The sequence below is a fragment of the Eupeodes corollae genome, chromosome 1 (genome assembly GCF_945859685.1).
Source record: "Eupeodes corollae chromosome 1, idEupCoro1.1, whole genome shotgun sequence".
Classification (NCBI taxonomy): Eukaryota; Metazoa; Arthropoda; class Insecta; order Diptera; family Syrphidae; genus Eupeodes; species Eupeodes corollae.
The window spans coordinates 74,237,438-74,256,458 of NC_079147.1; the positions used below are offsets into that span (position 1 = coordinate 74,237,438).

Below are 19,021 nucleotides of genomic sequence, written 5' to 3' on the forward strand. Positions count from 1 at the left end.
GAGATATTTAGGGTTAACCAATAAGTTCACCTTTTTTTGAAACTGCTATGGTAAAAAAAACCGCTCACGCACTATTCTGCATCTTTGTGTCTTACTATCTGTATAACAAAATTTATTTAAAGTCGAAAACGTACGGACACACCCACGCACAGACATCTTCCTAAAAATCTTTAGTGACCTTGAAACGTAGAAAAATGTCAAAATTTTCAATTTGACAAATCGGACCCATTAAAATAATTTTCGAGGTTGAGGTAAAGTCTTTATATTTTAAGACGCGCGCCGCCGCCGCCGGCCGCGCCGATAATATTTTGTTTAGGTATTTCTCTAAGTTCTGTTGAATGTGTTATTTAGTAAATCCCAGATATTGATATTCTTTGACGGTTTCTATTAGTTTTCTCCTTAGAACCGTATCTCGTTTGTTAACATTGTTTTTTACTTAGATTCACATTTAATTTCTAATCACAATCACTTGTTGATCACCAACTGGAGTAAATAGGGAGACTCTGACAAGAGAACCACATAATCGGTTGGTTTACATTAGATACCGTTTAATGTGATTCCATAACGCATAACTATTTTAAGACCTTCAGTTATATATTGAAAAAGGTAACATCCTTGTTTTAATCTTACCGTAGAAGGAAACCATTCCGATAAACTTTTCTATTCCATACTGCGTTCAAAAAATGGCTGTAAATGCATTCAATTTGTTACTGAACTCATATACATTAGGACTTTTTAGTCCAGTCATTTTAGCTATTTTAAACCCCAATCTGCAGAAAAATTCCTAGTGAGCTGAATTTTTATATACACCTTTATTACGGCATTGTAATGAAGATTCACATCTTCGAATCGACATTGATATCGTGCCGGCTAAAAAAGTTATAAAGGTCAAAAGATCACGAAAATCAGTTTTTCGCAAATATCTCGCGATCTATTGCAGAGCAGCTGAGCTGTTGAGCAGCTGAAAAAGTAGGTAATATAAATGGAAATTTTACAGCTGTTCTTTGCCCTGTTAGTTTAGAAAAACTACAGTATCTGTAATAAGCTATCGAAAGTTCTGCTTTTGGAACACCGTACATTGCTAGTGGAAAATGTGTCCCAGCATTGACAATGCAATAACATCTCGAGGGAAATTGTCTTGTTGGAATAATTCCCTTATTGATTGACAAATTCCCTTATTGCCGGAAAGGAGTATGAAGTTCAAGCGGCTGTCATACAATCAGATAATTCCATCGAACTAGCGCAGGTATTTACACAAATGATTGGAAACAAAAACACTTTCATTGATTGGAGGGGGATGGTATGGGAGGTAATTTAACAAGTTCATAACTTTTTGTTCTTTTTCATAAGTTCATATAATGCTATCGATTTTCGATTTATCTATTTGATAAATAAAGTACTGGCATTAACCTTTGTTGCATAAATTAGTCGCAAGGAAGTCTTTAGTTACATACCCAACCCATATCTATAAAGTTGCATTCGTAATTTATGCATCGTTCGAATGGATTTTAAGTATATAGTTTATATAGGGTGTTTTTTTAAATGCACAAGAGGTTTCTAAGATTGCTATTTATATTTTGACAGTTGAGGATATCAAACTATGTTGAAATTTTTGTTCGCTAAACGCCAAAAAAAATTAAATCTGTTAGCGAAGTTCATAGAGCACTTTGTCCATTCTACGATGCTTAGTGATGGAGCTCAGTTAGTCAGTTCTGATCAAATAGATTCGTCAACAAGCTAAATATCCGTATAATCAGTAGCAATGATTCTAAAACCATTGAACCTATTAACAATTACTGTTATGTGCAGAAATAACGTTCTCTGTTTATTTCGGTAAATGACGGAAGCTTTCGACCGATGCTGGCTGATTTTTATTTCCAAACGCTATCAGCTTAACATCGATGACTCTCCACGGCTTTAGTTTTTTAAAAGTGAAAAATTGAACTCATAGAATAAACTATGTATCTCCTAGAATAAGCGGACATTTGCCGTAAGCTAAGTATAATTAGTTTAGTTTTATTATTTGACAAAATGACTGATGAATTTTGTTAGTTTATTATTACAAGCTTTGAGGTAGGGCTAAAATAGCGTTAACAAATTTTACTAGTTCTTTTGAGTCTTTTTGAGTCTGAATCAGAATTATCTAAATTGTTTTTCTTCGAAATATGTTCTACGAACTTCCACTAATATGGAGTATTATGCAGATGCAGTAAAGTGTTCAAACTTCTTTCTTTTAGTAGTATTGCACGAAGAACAACTTGGTGATCATTTCGTTTAGAATTGAGAGTTGCCCGAAAAATCGTTGATATCTTTTCATTGTCAATTATCTTTGAATAAATTACTTTTTCAAGATTGTGTTTGAGCTTAGAATACCTATGTTTTAAACTTTTAGCCTGCTTCATGCTGTCATGTCTCAGTTTGTATGGCTTCAAGAATTAAGCTTAAATGCATTTCACATCTTCCATATATATTCACACACTCTTCGAACAAGGAAACTTTGGATTTTACAACTGAGACAGTGATTCCACGAGCTTTATTTTCGTACAGCAGTAAGAGATCCGTCTCAAGAAGAAGTGTAGTTTACTGTAGCGTAGGGAAGATGATGATGAACCGTCGTTTAAAGAAATATCTCTGGAGCTTTTAGGTTGTTTCATATTTATACCATCCCCATGACTAGGCTGCGCTGAGAGGATAATCAAATTGTACCAATCGCGTTATTAACAGCCGATCATTTTTTGTTTTGTTGATTCGCTAAGCTCTAGTCCTTGACCCCCTTCGGAATAAAATTGTTTTCGACTTATTTGGATTCCAAGTCAATTTCAATCAGAGCTGTAGCAAACAAATTTGTGAATAATCAAGTGGAGTGAATGAGGAGACTCTGACAAGAGAACCAGCTCATCGGAGTTCATAGGGGTCTTAACCTGGAGTCCTTCTAATGTGATTCCACAAGGCATAACATTCTGAAGACCTTCTGTATACAGAACAAAAGTTTTTTTTTTACGTTAAAATGAAACCGGTGCAATAAACTTTCGCCATTTCATACTGCATTCAGAGTTTTGTTGTAAATGCCTTCAATTATGTTGCCGAGCTACCATTATAGTGATATACAATCTCTTAACAGTTTTTACATTAGGGCATCGAAAAACTCAATAATAGTGACTCAAGTGGGGCCACTTTTCTGACACTAAGTGGTCGTAATAATCTAAGCCAAACAAATCGGTACAATTGTGAAGAAATATGCTTTACTGATGTCGTAAAACCATATCAAAACACAGACTCAGTCGAAAATATTGCTGCTGCAATTGTTGCTAATGATCCTTATACTATATTGCTTTTATAGAATTCGCATCAGGTAACGATATGAATGTGATTTAAAAAAAAAAGGGACAACAAGCCACATAACTCAACGAGGAATGGTTTTATTGTGTGGAAAATTCTTTGGTTGCGTAGTCTTACGTTTTGGCGACGATGATATTTGGCCACTCTAAAATCAAGATGCACTAAAAACCAACACAACTTAGGTTATGGCCGAGATATAACCCGAAATGCTATGTCGATCCAAGGGAGAGGGTCGCATCTCTAACGCTAATACGGAAGACGTCTAAAAGCGACCGCTCGCGCGACCTGGAAACCAAAGCCTTACTTCATTTCTTTTACCTTTGAACCGCGGTTTCATGTGGTTCAATAACGATTTAGTGGCATAATCTGCGAGCAAACGGGACCAAGTTCCTGAGGTCCAAGATATTTATCGATGGAGCCAATTGACATTTATACCCAGTCTTCAATAATTGTCTGAATGATGCATATTATCCAGTGCATTGGAAGACAGCTGTTGCTCATCCTTTCCCCAAAAAGAGAAATGACAACTCCAACCCATCAAATCTTCGGTCGATAAGTCTTCTTCAGAGCGTCAGCAAAATTTTTGAGAAGATTATTAATAGGGCTCTGACTAAGTGGGCTACGGACAGCATAATAATTCCGGATAAATATCACAATTTATGCTGTTCGGTTGAAAAAGCTTTCGACACCCTATGGTTAGGAGGTCTTTATCGAAAACTAATCAGGCCTGTCAAAATCCGTGAAAAGTGTTTGCCAAAGTAGCAATATAACTTCTACCACAATATTCCTAATTAAAAATGGCCTTCAACAGGGAGCGGTGAATTCGTCGATACTCTTCAGCAATTGCGTACACCGACCATCTATTACCGTACACAACGGGCCGAAAAATTGAGTTATTAAAATTGTCTTGCAGCGTGATTTCTACAAGCTTCAGCAATATTGCCACGACTGGAAACTGAAAATAAACGTCCCACATTCGGAGAAAATTCTTTTCTGTACTCCTTTGGCTATGGCGGTACAGACTACGTGCAAGAATTGGCCCTAGATGGTCATCGTTGATATTTACAGGCACCGGCTAACGGGCAAAAGTGTAGTCAAGTACCTCGGTATCTGGTTAGATCAGTATTTGTATTTTGACAGAATTATAAATTCTGCTCTTACCGGGACTTCGAGGTCCTATACAACGAGGCTCGTAATAAAACCTTTAAGAGGTCCTAGGTCTCGATTCGGTCGTTTGCCTCCATGAACGTACCTATATTATAGATTTTATAGGCAATTGTATGATACTGACTTTTTGTCAAATTTTCGAGCGGAACACAGCTACAACTGTCAAAATAGCTTATAACTTAAAAATAAACCATATGATGCTCCATCCTTAACAGTATTACTTCTTTAAAGAATTTTTATTCATTTTTTCCAGGACTCTATAACAGTTGGAGTGATGAAAAAAGGATTCCAAGCCTATATCATTCCTACATCGGTTAAAATAGGATTAAACAAACCGGCTATATTTGAAGTCTTCATTCAAGACTTTGATAACAACTGTGAACCACTTGACGTAAAGCTATAGAAAAAAAAGTTCTGGACCCAAAATTTAATTAACATTTTTAAAACCTTTAGATAATTTGGGAATGTACTGCAAATGATGGAGAAAATTGTCCAACAACTGAAAGTGTCAATTCGACAAAATTCGAATTTATTTTCAAAACTCAAGGAAGGTTTGTTGCGACTTTGGAAGCAATTATTTTAAATCTTTTAATTTGTTTTGATTTTTATAGCTATGAAATATCAGCGACATTAAAACTAGGAGAACTAACTAGATCAATCAGAGCTGAAGTCACAGTCGATCCAACCGTCTATTTAAGTTTTGAATTCTCGAATATTCCCAATTTAATTCCACCAGCAGGCCAGGAACTTCAATTTAGTGTGTTAATGATTGATTTGATTCCAAATTGTAAGGCTGGCTGGTCAACTGCCCAAGAGGAAGGATTTGTGTATATTCCTCCAGAGGAAATTGTATGAAAATTTAAAGCTGGCCATACACGACGGGACTGTGTCAATTTCGCACTTGTTCTTGAGCATCCAGTTGATTCATAGGACCTTAATCAGAGCTAAAGTGCTCCTTTGTGTATGGCCAGCTTCAGTTGCTTGCTGTTTTTCCAAAAACCTTTTATAATCATGTATGTATTTCTTCCATAGGGAGATGGCTTCGGAACAGTCGAAATCAGAGATTTAGAAAAGGAATATTTATCAGAAATTGCAGATTACGGCAATTCAACCAGCAACAAGGAAATTGTTTTAAATATTCCAATGGCTTCTGGGAAGTGGCAAGGTCTTAAAGGAGACTTAAATTATAAATTTCGACTCGATACTGTTTGCCCAGGGCCATATGATCCGAATGATGTTGAAAGTTCAAAGAAAAAAGTTGTCAGTTCATTTGAGTTTGTAATTTACACTAATTCACCACCAACGGGGGGAGATTTACACGTAAGGTTTTTGAGTCTTGAGTGAAGTTATAATAATGTTTATTTTTTAAGGTTAAGCCATTGAGCGGTAAAGCTCTTCAAACTGTTTTTGAGATATCTTCTGAAAGTGCAAAGGACTTATTGCTGGATACCCCCCTAAGCTATGAATTTCTTATTCAAATTGGACAGTACAATATTAGTTTGGGAAAATTTTATGAATTTAAATCCTTAGATACTCAACTTCCTTACTCAGGTTTGAATTAGCATAGCAGTGAAAGGAGATATTAAATTTTAATGTAGTTCTGGTAAAGGGGACAACGAAAAACCTTCTGCGTAGTGGCAGCGTTTTCGTTGAAATCAGTGAGTCAGATGCGTCAAGATGCAATGCATTTCGTTTTCGTTATCAACTTTATCAGGACTACTTCAAAATTTAGCATTTATTTTTGTGTCGAAAGAAGTTGGTAATTTTTTCCTTTTTTGAATTTTGCATTAAGAACCAGAAGTGCAAATAATGTCTCGTGTTTGTGACATTCGGACTGCATGTAGCATTAATTTAGGACCAAGCGTTAAAGTAGACCCGGTTCAATACACTCCAGAAGAAATCGAAATGCTAGAAAATCGCATAAAAGAAGCTTTCCAAAGGACAGATTTCAGTGAAGGCCAAAATTTAATGATCATCGCTGGAATCACGTACAAGGTAAACTTTAGAAGAATTTGTTTTTTCAGAGTAGGTCAAAAGTAACTTCCTAATTTAAAGTGATAATATGATTTATTTTGGAATCAAAAAGAGAGCACCAGCACACACAGAAGGTCTCTTTCTAAATCGTTTTCCTTAAGCTTTAATATTTTTTAGGCAGATCAACCTACACCACAGTCTTGTTTTATCCTTTTGAGTCTGAGGATAAACCCAAGAGTTCTTCCTTACTCACAAGAACCATTTCAAGGTAGTCCTCAGTCTCCATAGAGGTCTGACTGTTGTCAACATTAGTCGACGGTCGAGTGGTCGGCGTTAAAAGAGCAAGGTATTCTATATTGTGTACCACAATGGCACTCAAGCTAAGCGATCTTCGAGTTATGAGTTGGCAGAGATAGATTGCTCAGCTTAATCATTTCGAGAATGTCCTCGATCGGAATCCAAATGCGGGATCTTAGTCTGCTAGGGATTTCTTCCTTATCAACAACCTCGAGTTTCGCTACTGGCTAAACTTCACCTAGCCAGCTGACAGCAATCTTGTACATGTCACAAGACCTCTGATCGCCACAAACCATGAGTTTGACATGATCTTGATGTCATCCCCATCGCTAATGGAAGAAGTAGTCCTGAAAGCTATTTCAAAACATTGGCCACTCCGTAATTCTTAGATATTTGGAATCAATTCCAAAGCACACAGACTACACCATCCCCCAACTGCAATTTGATAGAAACTTCCAGATATTTCTCGGAGATCTTTCGTGTTCCCGGCGGAACTTTTGGTGATAAAAGTCTTGTCCTGGCTTAAAGAAAACGTGAAATAAAGATCTGATCCGTATTTTCTAAGATAGTCAGGCCGCTATCAAATCTCTGGACTCTGTCTCTACAAACTCTACAGTTCATAACTGTCGATTATCTCTAATTAAGATGGCACAACAGTTTAATATTCAACTTTTCTGGGTGCCGCCGGGTCATAGAGACATTCCAGGTAATTGTAAGGCAAAGGAACTCGCCACGAACGGTACAGTGCAGCCTATCACGTTTGGCAAATGCTGGCATACCAATCGGTACAATCAAGCTATTACTAATGCAAGACGCTATGAAGAAGGCAAACACCAGGTGGAACAACATCACCACGTGTCAGGTCACAAAAAACATCTGGTCTCTAAGCAGATCGCATATAAGCTCGATAATAGGTGTCATAACCGGACACTGTCTAATAGAAAAGCACGCCACGCGGCTAGGCGTATAGTCAAATGACTTTTGCAGAAGCTGTATGGACAAGGGAAAGGAGAAAATAGTTCTTCATCTTCTTTGTATATGCCCTGCTCTAGCTCAAAAACGCAAGAATTACCTAGAAGAACTCTTCTTTAATCTTCTAAATCACATCAGCATAATCAGCCTCTCACGTTTCGTAAGGGACTCAAACTGGTTTCATTGAGAAGGAAGCCTCAAGATTCATGTGGTATCACAATGGGCCGTTAAACTGGCCTAAGTGTGTTTACTTTTGAACAACTGCTAACTATCAGACGAAACTGTGCCATCAGTACCGATCCTATCATTGACCGCAACCAAGATTTTTCCCTTCGTGACGTCACTAAAACTTAGATTGTTAGAGGGATTGATTAGAGTTCTGGTCTTATGCACACGAGAACACCTTTGTTCATATAGGTTTTTCGAGAGTCTCTCCTTCCCATTTCAGCACTTTTGTGATAGAGGTGTAATCTCAGTAGTAGTTGTAGGACCATTGTTTACAAATTTGCCACTACTGGAATTACTATAGGCTTTAGCGTCAAACTACTCCCGAGTGAGAAGGAACACTGGAGAGAGATACGCTTGATAGCTTTTTCGCAATTACACCGTGAGAGGTGAGATTGGAATTGGTAAACTCAGCGCGGGTTTGTTTGCCGTGCTTATGTGGAAGGAAAAAGATGAAGACACCAAAGACAAGCAGTGCCTTGGCTATGACATTAAAATTGTCTTAGGAGATTTTAATGCCAAGCTGTTAGGAAGAGAAGACATATTTGGTTGCATAATCGGGAGAAACAGTCTGCACGACACCACCTCCGACAATGGATTCAGGCTGATCGATTTTGCTGCGGGGCGAGACGTTCTGGTAGCTAGTACGCAGTTCACGCATATTAATATCCACAAGGGGACATGGAAATCTCCTGATCAATCAACCGTCAAATAGATTGACCACATTGCGATCGACGCACAACACTTCTCCAGTATACAAGATATCCGAACATTGCGGCCAACATTGACTCGGACCACTACCTTGTTCTAGCCAAGGAACGGCTACGGATATCCCGATCCAAGCCAAAACAAGGAAGTGCTGTGAGAAGATTCGACATTAAACGCTAAAATCGCAAGAGAGTGCCATGTCCTTTTCCAATCGAGTCTCTAATAACCTCTTGAGTAGTCCTATGCTGGATTCATTACGCAATGAAAACAAGTGGCAAAATTGCCTTGCAACCATCAGAGATGCCGTCTCTGAAGTGCTAGGTTTCATACAGCCACCTGTCGATGTTGAGAATACGGAGGAACCCCTTCCAAATTATATAACGGCGATGACGAATCGAATTCCGCTGTAAGGAAGATAGAACCACTCAACCTAGGCGACGCAGATCAACAATTCCGCCTACCCGACCTTGACGAAGTGAAGATAGGTATATCTAAACTTAAGTCAAACAAAGTTGCTGGAGCTGACGGCATCGCTGCCGAACTATTCAAAGCAGCAGGCGATGACTTGGTAGGGAGCATGCATCAACTCAACTGCAAAATATGGTCGGAAGAAATCATGCCCGATGAGAGGAATCTCAGCATAGGGTGCCCGATACATTGGAGAGTAAAGAGAGAGTAAGGAGACCCTCTAAACTGCGCCAACTACAGAGGCATCAGTCTCTTTAACATTGCATATAAGATCCTCTCTGCCGTATTATGTAAACGTCTAAACGTCTGAAGCCGTTCGTCAACAACCTTATAGATCCTTATCAGTGTGGCTTTAGACCAGGTTCGATCAAATATTCACAATCCGCCAGATCTAGGAAAAGACCCAGGAGCTTCAAATCGATACCCACCATCTCTTTATCTATTTTAAAACTGCGTATGGCAGCATCCATAGAGAAGAGCTCTACAGAGCAATGCCTAGTTTTAGCATTCCTGTCAAACTTATCCGTTTGTGCAGAATGACGATGGAGAATGCAAGCTGCTCTATCAAGGTCGGAAAAGATCTTACCGATGCATTTGATGTCAAAAAAGGTCTTAGACAAGGCGATGCACTGTCATGCGACTTCTTCAACATTGTTCATGAAGAATTGTGCAAAACTCAACCGTCAACACTAGAAGCACAATCTTCCAAAGGTCCATCCAATTTCTCGGATACGCAGATGATATTGGAAGATCGAAGCGTGATGTCAGTGGAGCGTTTTTGAGTATTGCGACGGAAGCGAAGAAGATGGGTTTAGTGGTCAATGAGGGCAAGACCAAGTATATGCTGTCATCAAAAAAGGACATTGAACAACAACGTGTTGGACAAAACGCCACCTTGGAGAGCTATAACTTGAGGTAGTTGAGGACTTTGTCTACTTAGGCACCGCTATTAACATAGACAACGACACCAGTGGTGAAATCAAACGAAAAATAACCCTTGCAAATCGCTGCTTCTTTCGACTTAAAAGGCAATTGAGAAGTAAAGTCCTCTCTCGAGCAGCTAAAATCACCATCTATAAGGCACTCATCATCGCGGTTCTCATTTATGGCGCCGAGGCCTGGACCCTGTCAAAGAAAGATGAGAGCGTCTTAGGATGCTTCTTTAGAAAAATTCTTCGGGTGATTTTCGGTCCCGTACGCATAGATGAAGAACGGATGGAGGAGAAGATATAACGACGAACTGTACGGGCTGTACAGCGACGTTGCAGCCCAGAGGGTCTTCAAATCCAATCCCGAAAGACGGCGCAGTAGAGGAAGACCGCGACTCAGGTGGCGCACTCAGTTGGGGGAAGAACTCAACCAACTTGGTGTGCGAAACTGGAGACAGCTAGCTAGGGACCGAGCTGGCTGGATACGCATGTTGGTTGAGGCCCAGCACCGCCCCGGACTGTAGCGCCAACTTAAGTATGTAAGTAATACTAGCCAGACCAGTCGGAACGAATATGTTGGCTACTATTTAGTAACCCTTGCGAAATCCAGTTTGGTACTCTTGGTATATTGTATTTAAAGCTTTTGCTAACTTCTCTTTGAATCCGAGTGACTCTTAAAATAACACTATAGACTTTCTCCAATTAAATCCTGATTTTTAGAAGTTATTCGGTAACCAAAAATTTCACTAATTGTGGAAATTGTCCAGGCTCCAATTCTTGATCAAATTTGATTTTGTACGTAAACAGCTGTTATTTGCTTCTTAGAACTCACCTAGTGGACCAGGATGCCGTCGTGTTTATGTTTCTGTAATTTGCACAAAATAACAAGAATTCGTTCCACGTTCGTTTCAGTCCAGGCAGAGCAAAGTATTTCAGGTCGATGAAGATCAACTACAGCTGTAAATCGTGCCACCAATGGCAATTGACACCGATAAACTTTTGGTCAGAAGAGTTATGACTGTTTTGAAATTAGGAAGTCACTTTTGACCCATCTATTACAATTGATCATTTTTAATATTTGTGTCTCTTCATAGAATTCTCCAAATAACCAAGAAGCTTTCGAAAACTTTAAAACCTTTGCTTCAAATTTGTTGCGAAAAGAAATCGACAGACAATACGAAAGCCCCACAGAGAAATATTATATTTCCAAAGAAGATATTGTCAATTTTATAGCACAAACTAAAATTAATTTCGAAATACTCGATATTAAGGATCCGGAACTATTGGAAAAACTACTCGATCTCCTCGATTTGGCAGCTGAAGAGAACACCGATGGAACATCGGCTAATATTGAAAGTTTTCGGCGAAAAAGACGTGATCTCGATTCAGATGCTATGCTCCTGCCTCTAGAAGGAAGATCAATAATCGATGCTGCCTATGTTCGAATGAATTTGAATTTAATTGAGAAAATAATGCAATCGTACAAGGATCAGAGTGGAAATATGCAAAAGGAAAAGTCTAAGATTGCTCAGAAAATTCCTTTATTAGCTATGAAAATGTGTAACAGTGATCTTATAACAAAGGAGAGCATTTGTAAGCTTATGTCCTTAACTATACTCGTAGATCTCTTTCAAAAACCATTTCTTTTATTTATTTGGCAGACTCGTCAGTAGCTTCTATCGATGTTGACAAAATGACCGGTAATCATTTGGTAGAAAAAAGTTTCACCATTCCCAATTATTTTACCAAGGAAACAGGACAATTTCAAATAAAAATGCCCTCATTGAAATCTCGAGTTAAATACTATTGTGCAGCCTTTATACAGTTTCCAGAGGACTATTTCGATGGAGACCAGGAAGTCACCTACAAACTACAAATAATTGATATAGCAACATCTTCACAAATCAAAGAGATTGAAAAACCAAGTGATAGAGTTATAGTTAATTTCAAAATTTCCAAATCTAATCAAAACCATGATATTGTAAGTAATTTACTTTTATTTTTAAGCAATGCTTAAAATTGAAAATGTTTTTTTTTTAGTGCTTAATGCGGAATATGGAAGAATGGTTACCAGAATTTTGTTCAACGAAGAAATTGACAGATTTTCAAATTGTTTGCGAATGTCGAAACTTCGGATATGTGAAGTAATATTCATTTTTTTAAGTAGTACCAAATTAGAACTAAATTTTCAATTCTTAATTCCAGAACTGGCAACAGTAAGAATTACATTTCAGAAGAAGTAATTACAGTTGAGCCTTTGACTGTGAAGCCATTTACTAGTGGCATATCTCCGCTGAACGATAATATAATCAATAAACCCACAACAAGTGTGACTAAATATCCTTCAAGCCCTCGACCAAATCCACCAACGCCAGCAACAACGCAAGCTACTTCACAGTCTACTATAAATACAAAAGATAAAGACTCAGAGGAACGTACAGCAACAGGTTATAAAATATTGGATTTTCTTACTGTGTATATCCCTTAAAACAAAAAAGTTAACTTCGTTTTAGCCTCAACATTAGGGTATGTTATTCCTCTTGTTGGTCTTTTACTCATCTTGACCGTCATTGGAGGAGTCATTGTCTATAAGAAAAGGAGAACTATGTTAGGAAGTAGTCTACAAGGATTTGATATAATGGTAAAAACTTAATTTTGAATACTAACTTTTAAATTCCATACATATTAAAAATTGTGAATTCTTTTATTTTATAGGAAACATATCCAAGAGTGCCTAGACCTGGTCTTAAATATGCAAAGTTTTATGATGAACATTTAATGACTGGAAACTTTAATAATGCTTCAGTATCCTGACGGAAATGATAAGTTTAAAAGTTCTAAAGAAAATACAATATTACCTGGTCTATTAACTATTTTTGTATTATCTCGAATTTAAGCATGTCCTAAACTTAAAAGAAATGATGGATAATAAAATAAATTATTGACGATTTTATAGACAACTATAATAAATAAATTTAATTTATTTGGATATTTCTTCTATGCACAGGATTTCTCCTTATATTTACGACTCAACTCTGATAAGATAATAATATTTTTTTATGTTTCAGCATGTTTTCTAAGAGCTCTTATTTATTTATCCGGCACCCTATTCGTAAAGACTCATTGTCTGAGTTATTGGCCTTCTATCGTTTTGCGTTCCCAAACAAGCTTTTTCCAGTTGCCTGGTTCTAGCGATCTTGTGTCTGTACCACCACCTGGGCAACATATCTGATATTCGATCATTTTGATCGTCTCGGATCTGGGGCTCGAAAATATTTCGATACAATTTTAGATGCATAAAGAATGATCAGAATTCGTACTTTCCATTGCTGAACAGAAACCTTTGCTGAACAATTTACATCACATTCTCTGCGGAATTATATTCAAATTAAAAAAGAAATATGAATAACTTACTGAGTAGTAATTCAGTTTGCTTTCTCATGTTGATCTAATAACATTTATTATTCATTACGTAAAAGATCACGAGCTTGTTGAAAGGTTTTTGGACTTTATTTTAATTAACGAACATAGATCTGATTATTTAGCGGAAACCATACTGAAGTTTTTGGAGGATCATGACATTTCTGTATCAGATTGCAGAGGCCAAAGCTACGACAACGCGGCAAATATGTCAGGAAGGTTTTCTGGCCTGCAGGCAAGAAAAAAAAAATGTAAATTTTCCACTTTTGTACCATTTGCAGTGCACAACTTGGCTGGGTGTGTCTTAAAAGCAACCAAATTCTTTGACATTATTCAAAAAGTGTATAACTTTTTTTCGGTATCTATCATTTAGGTCCAAAAAAAGTTTTAAATGTCTTTCTCAAACAAGATGGTTGGCACGAGCTGATGCGCTAAGCGCCTTATATAAAGGTCATCAAGAAATTGAAAAAGCTATTATGTCTATCGCGAACAATTTAGGACAGGCACTAGAGGTCAGAGAGGAAGCATTTAGTCTTTGCAAAAAAATGTACAAACTTTAATTTACAGAACTTTGGAACTCTGTATTGCAAAGAATTAATAAAAGGAGTACTTTACTTTCAAAACAAAATATGAAATATTGGAATAAATTTGCTGAGTTCAAAAGATGAATTGAAAATTGAGCTCAGGGACAATTTTGATAACTTTGATTCATCAGCCAGACAAAAAAAAACCGGATTCCGAATATAAGGACCTTTCTGAAAGGATGAGGTGTAGAACCTCATGCCAGACTTTTTTGACGGCTCTGGACCCTAAGTAATTCTGACTGGGAAAGAAAGATTTAAAATTGAAACCTTTCTTCCCATTGTCGACACACTAAGCGTTTATTTGAAAGACCGACAGCGTATATGAAGATTGGCCAACGTTTTGACTTTTATTTCGATTAAAAAGTCTGAATTCAGAAGACTTAAAAGATTACTACAAATCTTTTGCTAAATTTTACACCGAAGATGTGAACGGAGATGAACTACATGCTGAATGCCTGAATTTAAAAGACTACTTGAAAATTAGTCAACACGAAAATGAAAAAACTGACAACATTCTAGAGCTTTATAATTTTTTAAAAACTAATAACATTGAAATTGAGTTTCAAAATGTTGAAATTGCACTTATAATTTTTTAAAGTATGATTGCGACCAATTGCAGTGGGGAACGTTACTTCTCTAAGTTAAAAACAATCAAAAACGAACTCAGAGCTACAATGGTTCAAGAAAGATTGACGTGTTTATCGCTTATGTCAATCGAAAGCGACATCCTCAGAGGCATCGTTTTTGAAGATGTGATCAATGATTTTGCTGATCTCAAATCGAGAAAAAGAACCCTTCAAAAAATATTCGTTTCTTTTACCTGAAAAAACTAGTTGTTTTTTTTTTTTTTTTTTTATAGTTGTTCTTTTAATTACATTCTCAACCACTTATTTTTTATAAGTTGTTTTTTATTTTTGAATTTTTATATGAAGTATTTATTTTTTTTTTTGTTTTTATTTTTATGTTTTAAATGCTGCAATAACTATTTATCTTTTTAATGAATTAAAAAATGTATTTATTTAAAAAATTAAAGGAATAAATATCAATTCAAAGTTATGTGATTTTTTCTGTATACCTTTATTATACAACATAACATTTTTATATAATCATACATTAGCCCCATTTTCGAAAAGTGCCCAGGGCCTCCAAAAGGGTAAAGACGGCCTTGGCCAGTGTAGTCGAAGTTTTTTGGTTCTTTGCAATAGTTAAGGTTGTATTGGGCGATGCATCCGTAAGAGCCCAAAAATATCTCACTTGAATGCCTTTGGATTCAGTGTGGTCCCCAGGAAGGGACCTGCCTAGTTGCAAAAAGCATTTTATTTCAAGTTTGGAAATCTTCGGCCATAGAAACTTTGGTAGATATTTTGATCTTAAAGGAGTCAACATAACTTAAAAATTGTTGAGAGAAAAATGTTTGGTTCTTGAATTTAAGGAAATAGGTGCATTTAAGACAAATTAAGTTAAACAAATAAACTGGGAAGAAACTTTTTTCTGGCAGCAACAAATTACACGTTTCAGAATCTCTTTTCGCTTCACTTCTCGAAGGATTCAAAGCTTTTATATTAATAGATATGAAACGTGCATAGTGTTTTTCAATTAGCTATTGGTTTAACAAAAGTGTGCCAATTGCTGTTTTTGGGACATTTAAATTCTTCAAATTTGTGTTTAAATCTCAGTTCTAGAACATCTCAAGCAAATTCACTTCAAAAAGTAGATTTTTGTAATTTTGTACTATCTTAAAAGTTTTATTCATCAGAAAATAAATGTTTAAAGAAATATAATGCCCGACTGGGTCGCTGGAACTTGCTAATTTCTTCAAAAAAGTCAGTTTAAAAATATTTCCTATATTTTGAGATTTAAAAATGTACCTGGCAAAATACGTTTTTCTCAATAATTTAAAAAAATACTTAATATTTTTGTTTGGAAAATCATTAAAGCTGGTTTTTTTTAATTAATTTGTATCTAAACAATTTTATAGTTAAAGTTTTATTAGTTACATTTTATAAGTCTAGATTACATTTAAATTCAAAATATATTTTTTTTGTAGAGTTTTAGGTAATTTTTTTAACCCTTACAGCTAAGATATAATTTTATACAAACAAAAAGAGTATTATAAATTTGGTATTAAAAGGGAAAAGAACTAAAACAAAAAACCCTTACTTACAAACTAATATTGCTAATTATTATTTTATATGTATATTTCATTGTTATTAAAGTAATTGACGAACGAGTTTATTATCGGATAAAGAACAATTGCAATGAAACTTGTCTTTATAAATTTGAATGTTTAAGTTTAAAAAGTTGATATTTACTAGTTCGTGTAATCTGTGTGTAGAGTAACACCTTGGAAGATCTAACATAATCTTAAGTACTTTATTTTGACATCTTTGTAGTTTCAGCTTATGAGTTTTGGCACAGTCGCCACAAACAGGTGCACCATAGAGGAGGATGGATTGAAAAACTGATTTGAACAAAATAATTTTGTTGTCCTTACTCAGTTCAGATTTTCTGGATATAATAGGATAGAGAATTTGGATATACCTATTTATTTTATTTATAGTTATGGATATGTGTGTATTAAAACTGAGTTTTTTGTCTAACATAATGCCAAGATATCTGCAATGCTCAGACCATTCGATGTTGTCTGAGCCCAAATGAAGATTTACATTTCCAGGTAAAAAACATGGTTTACGACGACGTGAAAACCATATTGCTTTGGTTTTTTGAGCATTTATCTTGATTTTCCATTTTTTGAAATAATCTTCGAGTTTATTAAGTGATTCTTGTAGTGTATGGTGAACATCACTATACAAAATTCCTGAAGCGAAAATGGCTGTATTGAAAAGGATAGGTCCGAGTACCGAACCTTGTGGTACACCGGATACTGTAGCTTGTGTAGAAGAAGACTTTTTGTTCAATATGATCACAAACTCTCTATCAGATAGAAATCTTTGAATAATTTTTGTTATTGGCATTGGAAAATTAAACAACTTGAACTTGTGAAGCAATCCCTCATGCCAAACCGTATCGAATGCCTTTTCTATGTCCAACATGATGAGACCAGTTGATTTTTTGTAATTGAAGTTATCTTTTATATGTTTTTTTAATCCTTGCAACTTGTTGGATAGTATTGTGGCTTTGTCTGAATCCAAACTGAAAGCTAGGAAGAACATGATATGTTTTAATATGTTCATCTATTTTTTCTTTGATTATTTTTTCTAACAATTTGCTTACACTACAGAGCAAACTTATTGGCCTATTGCTATTAATTTCGTTTTTAGGTTTACTTGGTTTGTGAATTGGAATAATCGACGCTTTTTTCCAACAAAATGGGAAATAACATAGTTTGAGGCACGCATTAAAAATAGTTGTTAAATATTTTGTACCACTCAAAGGGAGATGTTTTAGGAATGTGTTATTTATACTGTCAAGGGCAGGCGACTTTTTCGATTTTAGATTTTTAATTAGAAAACTAGTTTTACTATGGTTCACAAAATAAGAGTGAGGCAAAGTTATGTCTGATTGACAGATGGTTGTTATTGAGTTATTAACTTCACAAATAGTATCAGGGTTACTTAAGTGAGCTGGAGTGGTGTTGTTAATAGAAAAATTTGTTGCAAAAATATTTGCCTTTCAATTGGTGTAATGAACAGCTGGTTTTGAACTTTAAGAGGTGGGATACTAGACCCTCTTTTTTTACAGTTTTGAAACTTTCCAAAAGGGATTACTTGCCTTATCAAAAAAAGGAAAGAAGTTTTCCCCACCGGCAGTTTCTATACTCAAAGATTTCTTTGTAAATTGCTTTGTTTAGGAATTTTACGCTGTTTAGAAAGAAATCATATCGGTATCTTACCCATTTTCTTTTTTCCGCGTTTCTGAGCTGAATTAAGTATAAGATATTAGAAGGTAGCTGTATTGGTTGAGTATCTTTGATGGGTCTCTTACGGATTGCATAGTCAGCTGCTCCTTTTATAATTGAAGTAAAATTGGAACACATTGAATCAATGAGTAAAGGATCATGTATGTCCTCTAAATTAGTGTCTGGACAATTTCTGCCTATATACGATTTGAAAAGATTCCAGTTGGCTGCAGAATACTTATAGTAATAAGAGATTTGTCTAACATTTGCAATATTACTCAGACAGATATTAACAGGTAAATGATCTGACCCAAATTTGTTATGCGTTAAGGGTCCACTACAGTAATTTTGTGAGTTAGTGATAAAGAAGTCAAGAGTGGAGGGACTTTTTTTGGGGAAGATGGTATATAAGTGTGGTTAGGAGGAAACAGTATCGAGAAATTTGGGTGACGATCGTTAATGTCACATAAAATATTGCCCCAGCAATTGGCACGAAGGCAGTTCCATAACTGATGTCGACAGTTTAAATCTCCTCCAATAATTATAATGTGACGATATCTGAATAATTTTTGTAAATCTATATAATTTTTTTTTTATATTTTGTATTTGAAATATTTTTATTTTTGGTATGCAGTTATTTAGTGTTTTTAAATATATATTTTACATATACATTTTAAAAAATGTTCACCCCATTCTGAGATATCAAGTTTTGATAAAAACAAATAATTATTTTTTTTTTAAATTAAAAAGTTTTAATTCATCAATTTAAAAATTTGACCATTGAAAAGGGCTTGCATTGAAGAGAAGATTATTGAAATCGGTTGATTTGTTCTTAAGAAAACTTGAAAACAAAATAACAGTTTTATGAAGGGAACTTTTCTGGAGCAATACCAAAATATGTTTTTCTTGTAGAAAGAAGACGAATTAAGAAAAAAAATTGGAGAAAGTTTTAAACAAATCTATTGGTTTATTTTTTAAAAAATCGAATTTTTGATTTTAAACCGAAAAATTTGCTGTTATTTTCCGTATTAAAAAAATGAAAAAAAAAAAACGATTTAAGCTAATCGACTGAAAACCTT

General features: G+C 35.6%; 1 protein-coding gene across 1 annotated transcript; it reads left to right on the plus strand.

Annotated features, from left to right (window-relative positions):
• Nucleotides 1-1,148: 1,148 nt before the first annotated feature.
• LOC129942256 (uncharacterized) lies at nt 1,149-12,906 on the plus strand. The gene is made up of 13 exons (XM_056051114.1): nt 1,149-1,246; nt 4,760-4,897; nt 4,960-5,057; nt 5,118-5,355; nt 5,539-5,826; nt 5,877-6,057; nt 6,299-6,501; nt 11,174-11,672; nt 11,741-12,060; nt 12,120-12,223; nt 12,285-12,526; nt 12,593-12,720; nt 12,795-12,906. Exons 2-13 carry the CDS (start codon nt 4,781-4,783, stop codon nt 12,891-12,893), a joined length of 2,517 nt encoding a protein of 838 aa, XP_055907089.1. The 5' UTR covers nt 1,149-1,246; nt 4,760-4,780; the 3' UTR covers nt 12,894-12,906.
• Nucleotides 12,907-19,021: the final 6,115 nt, after the last annotated feature.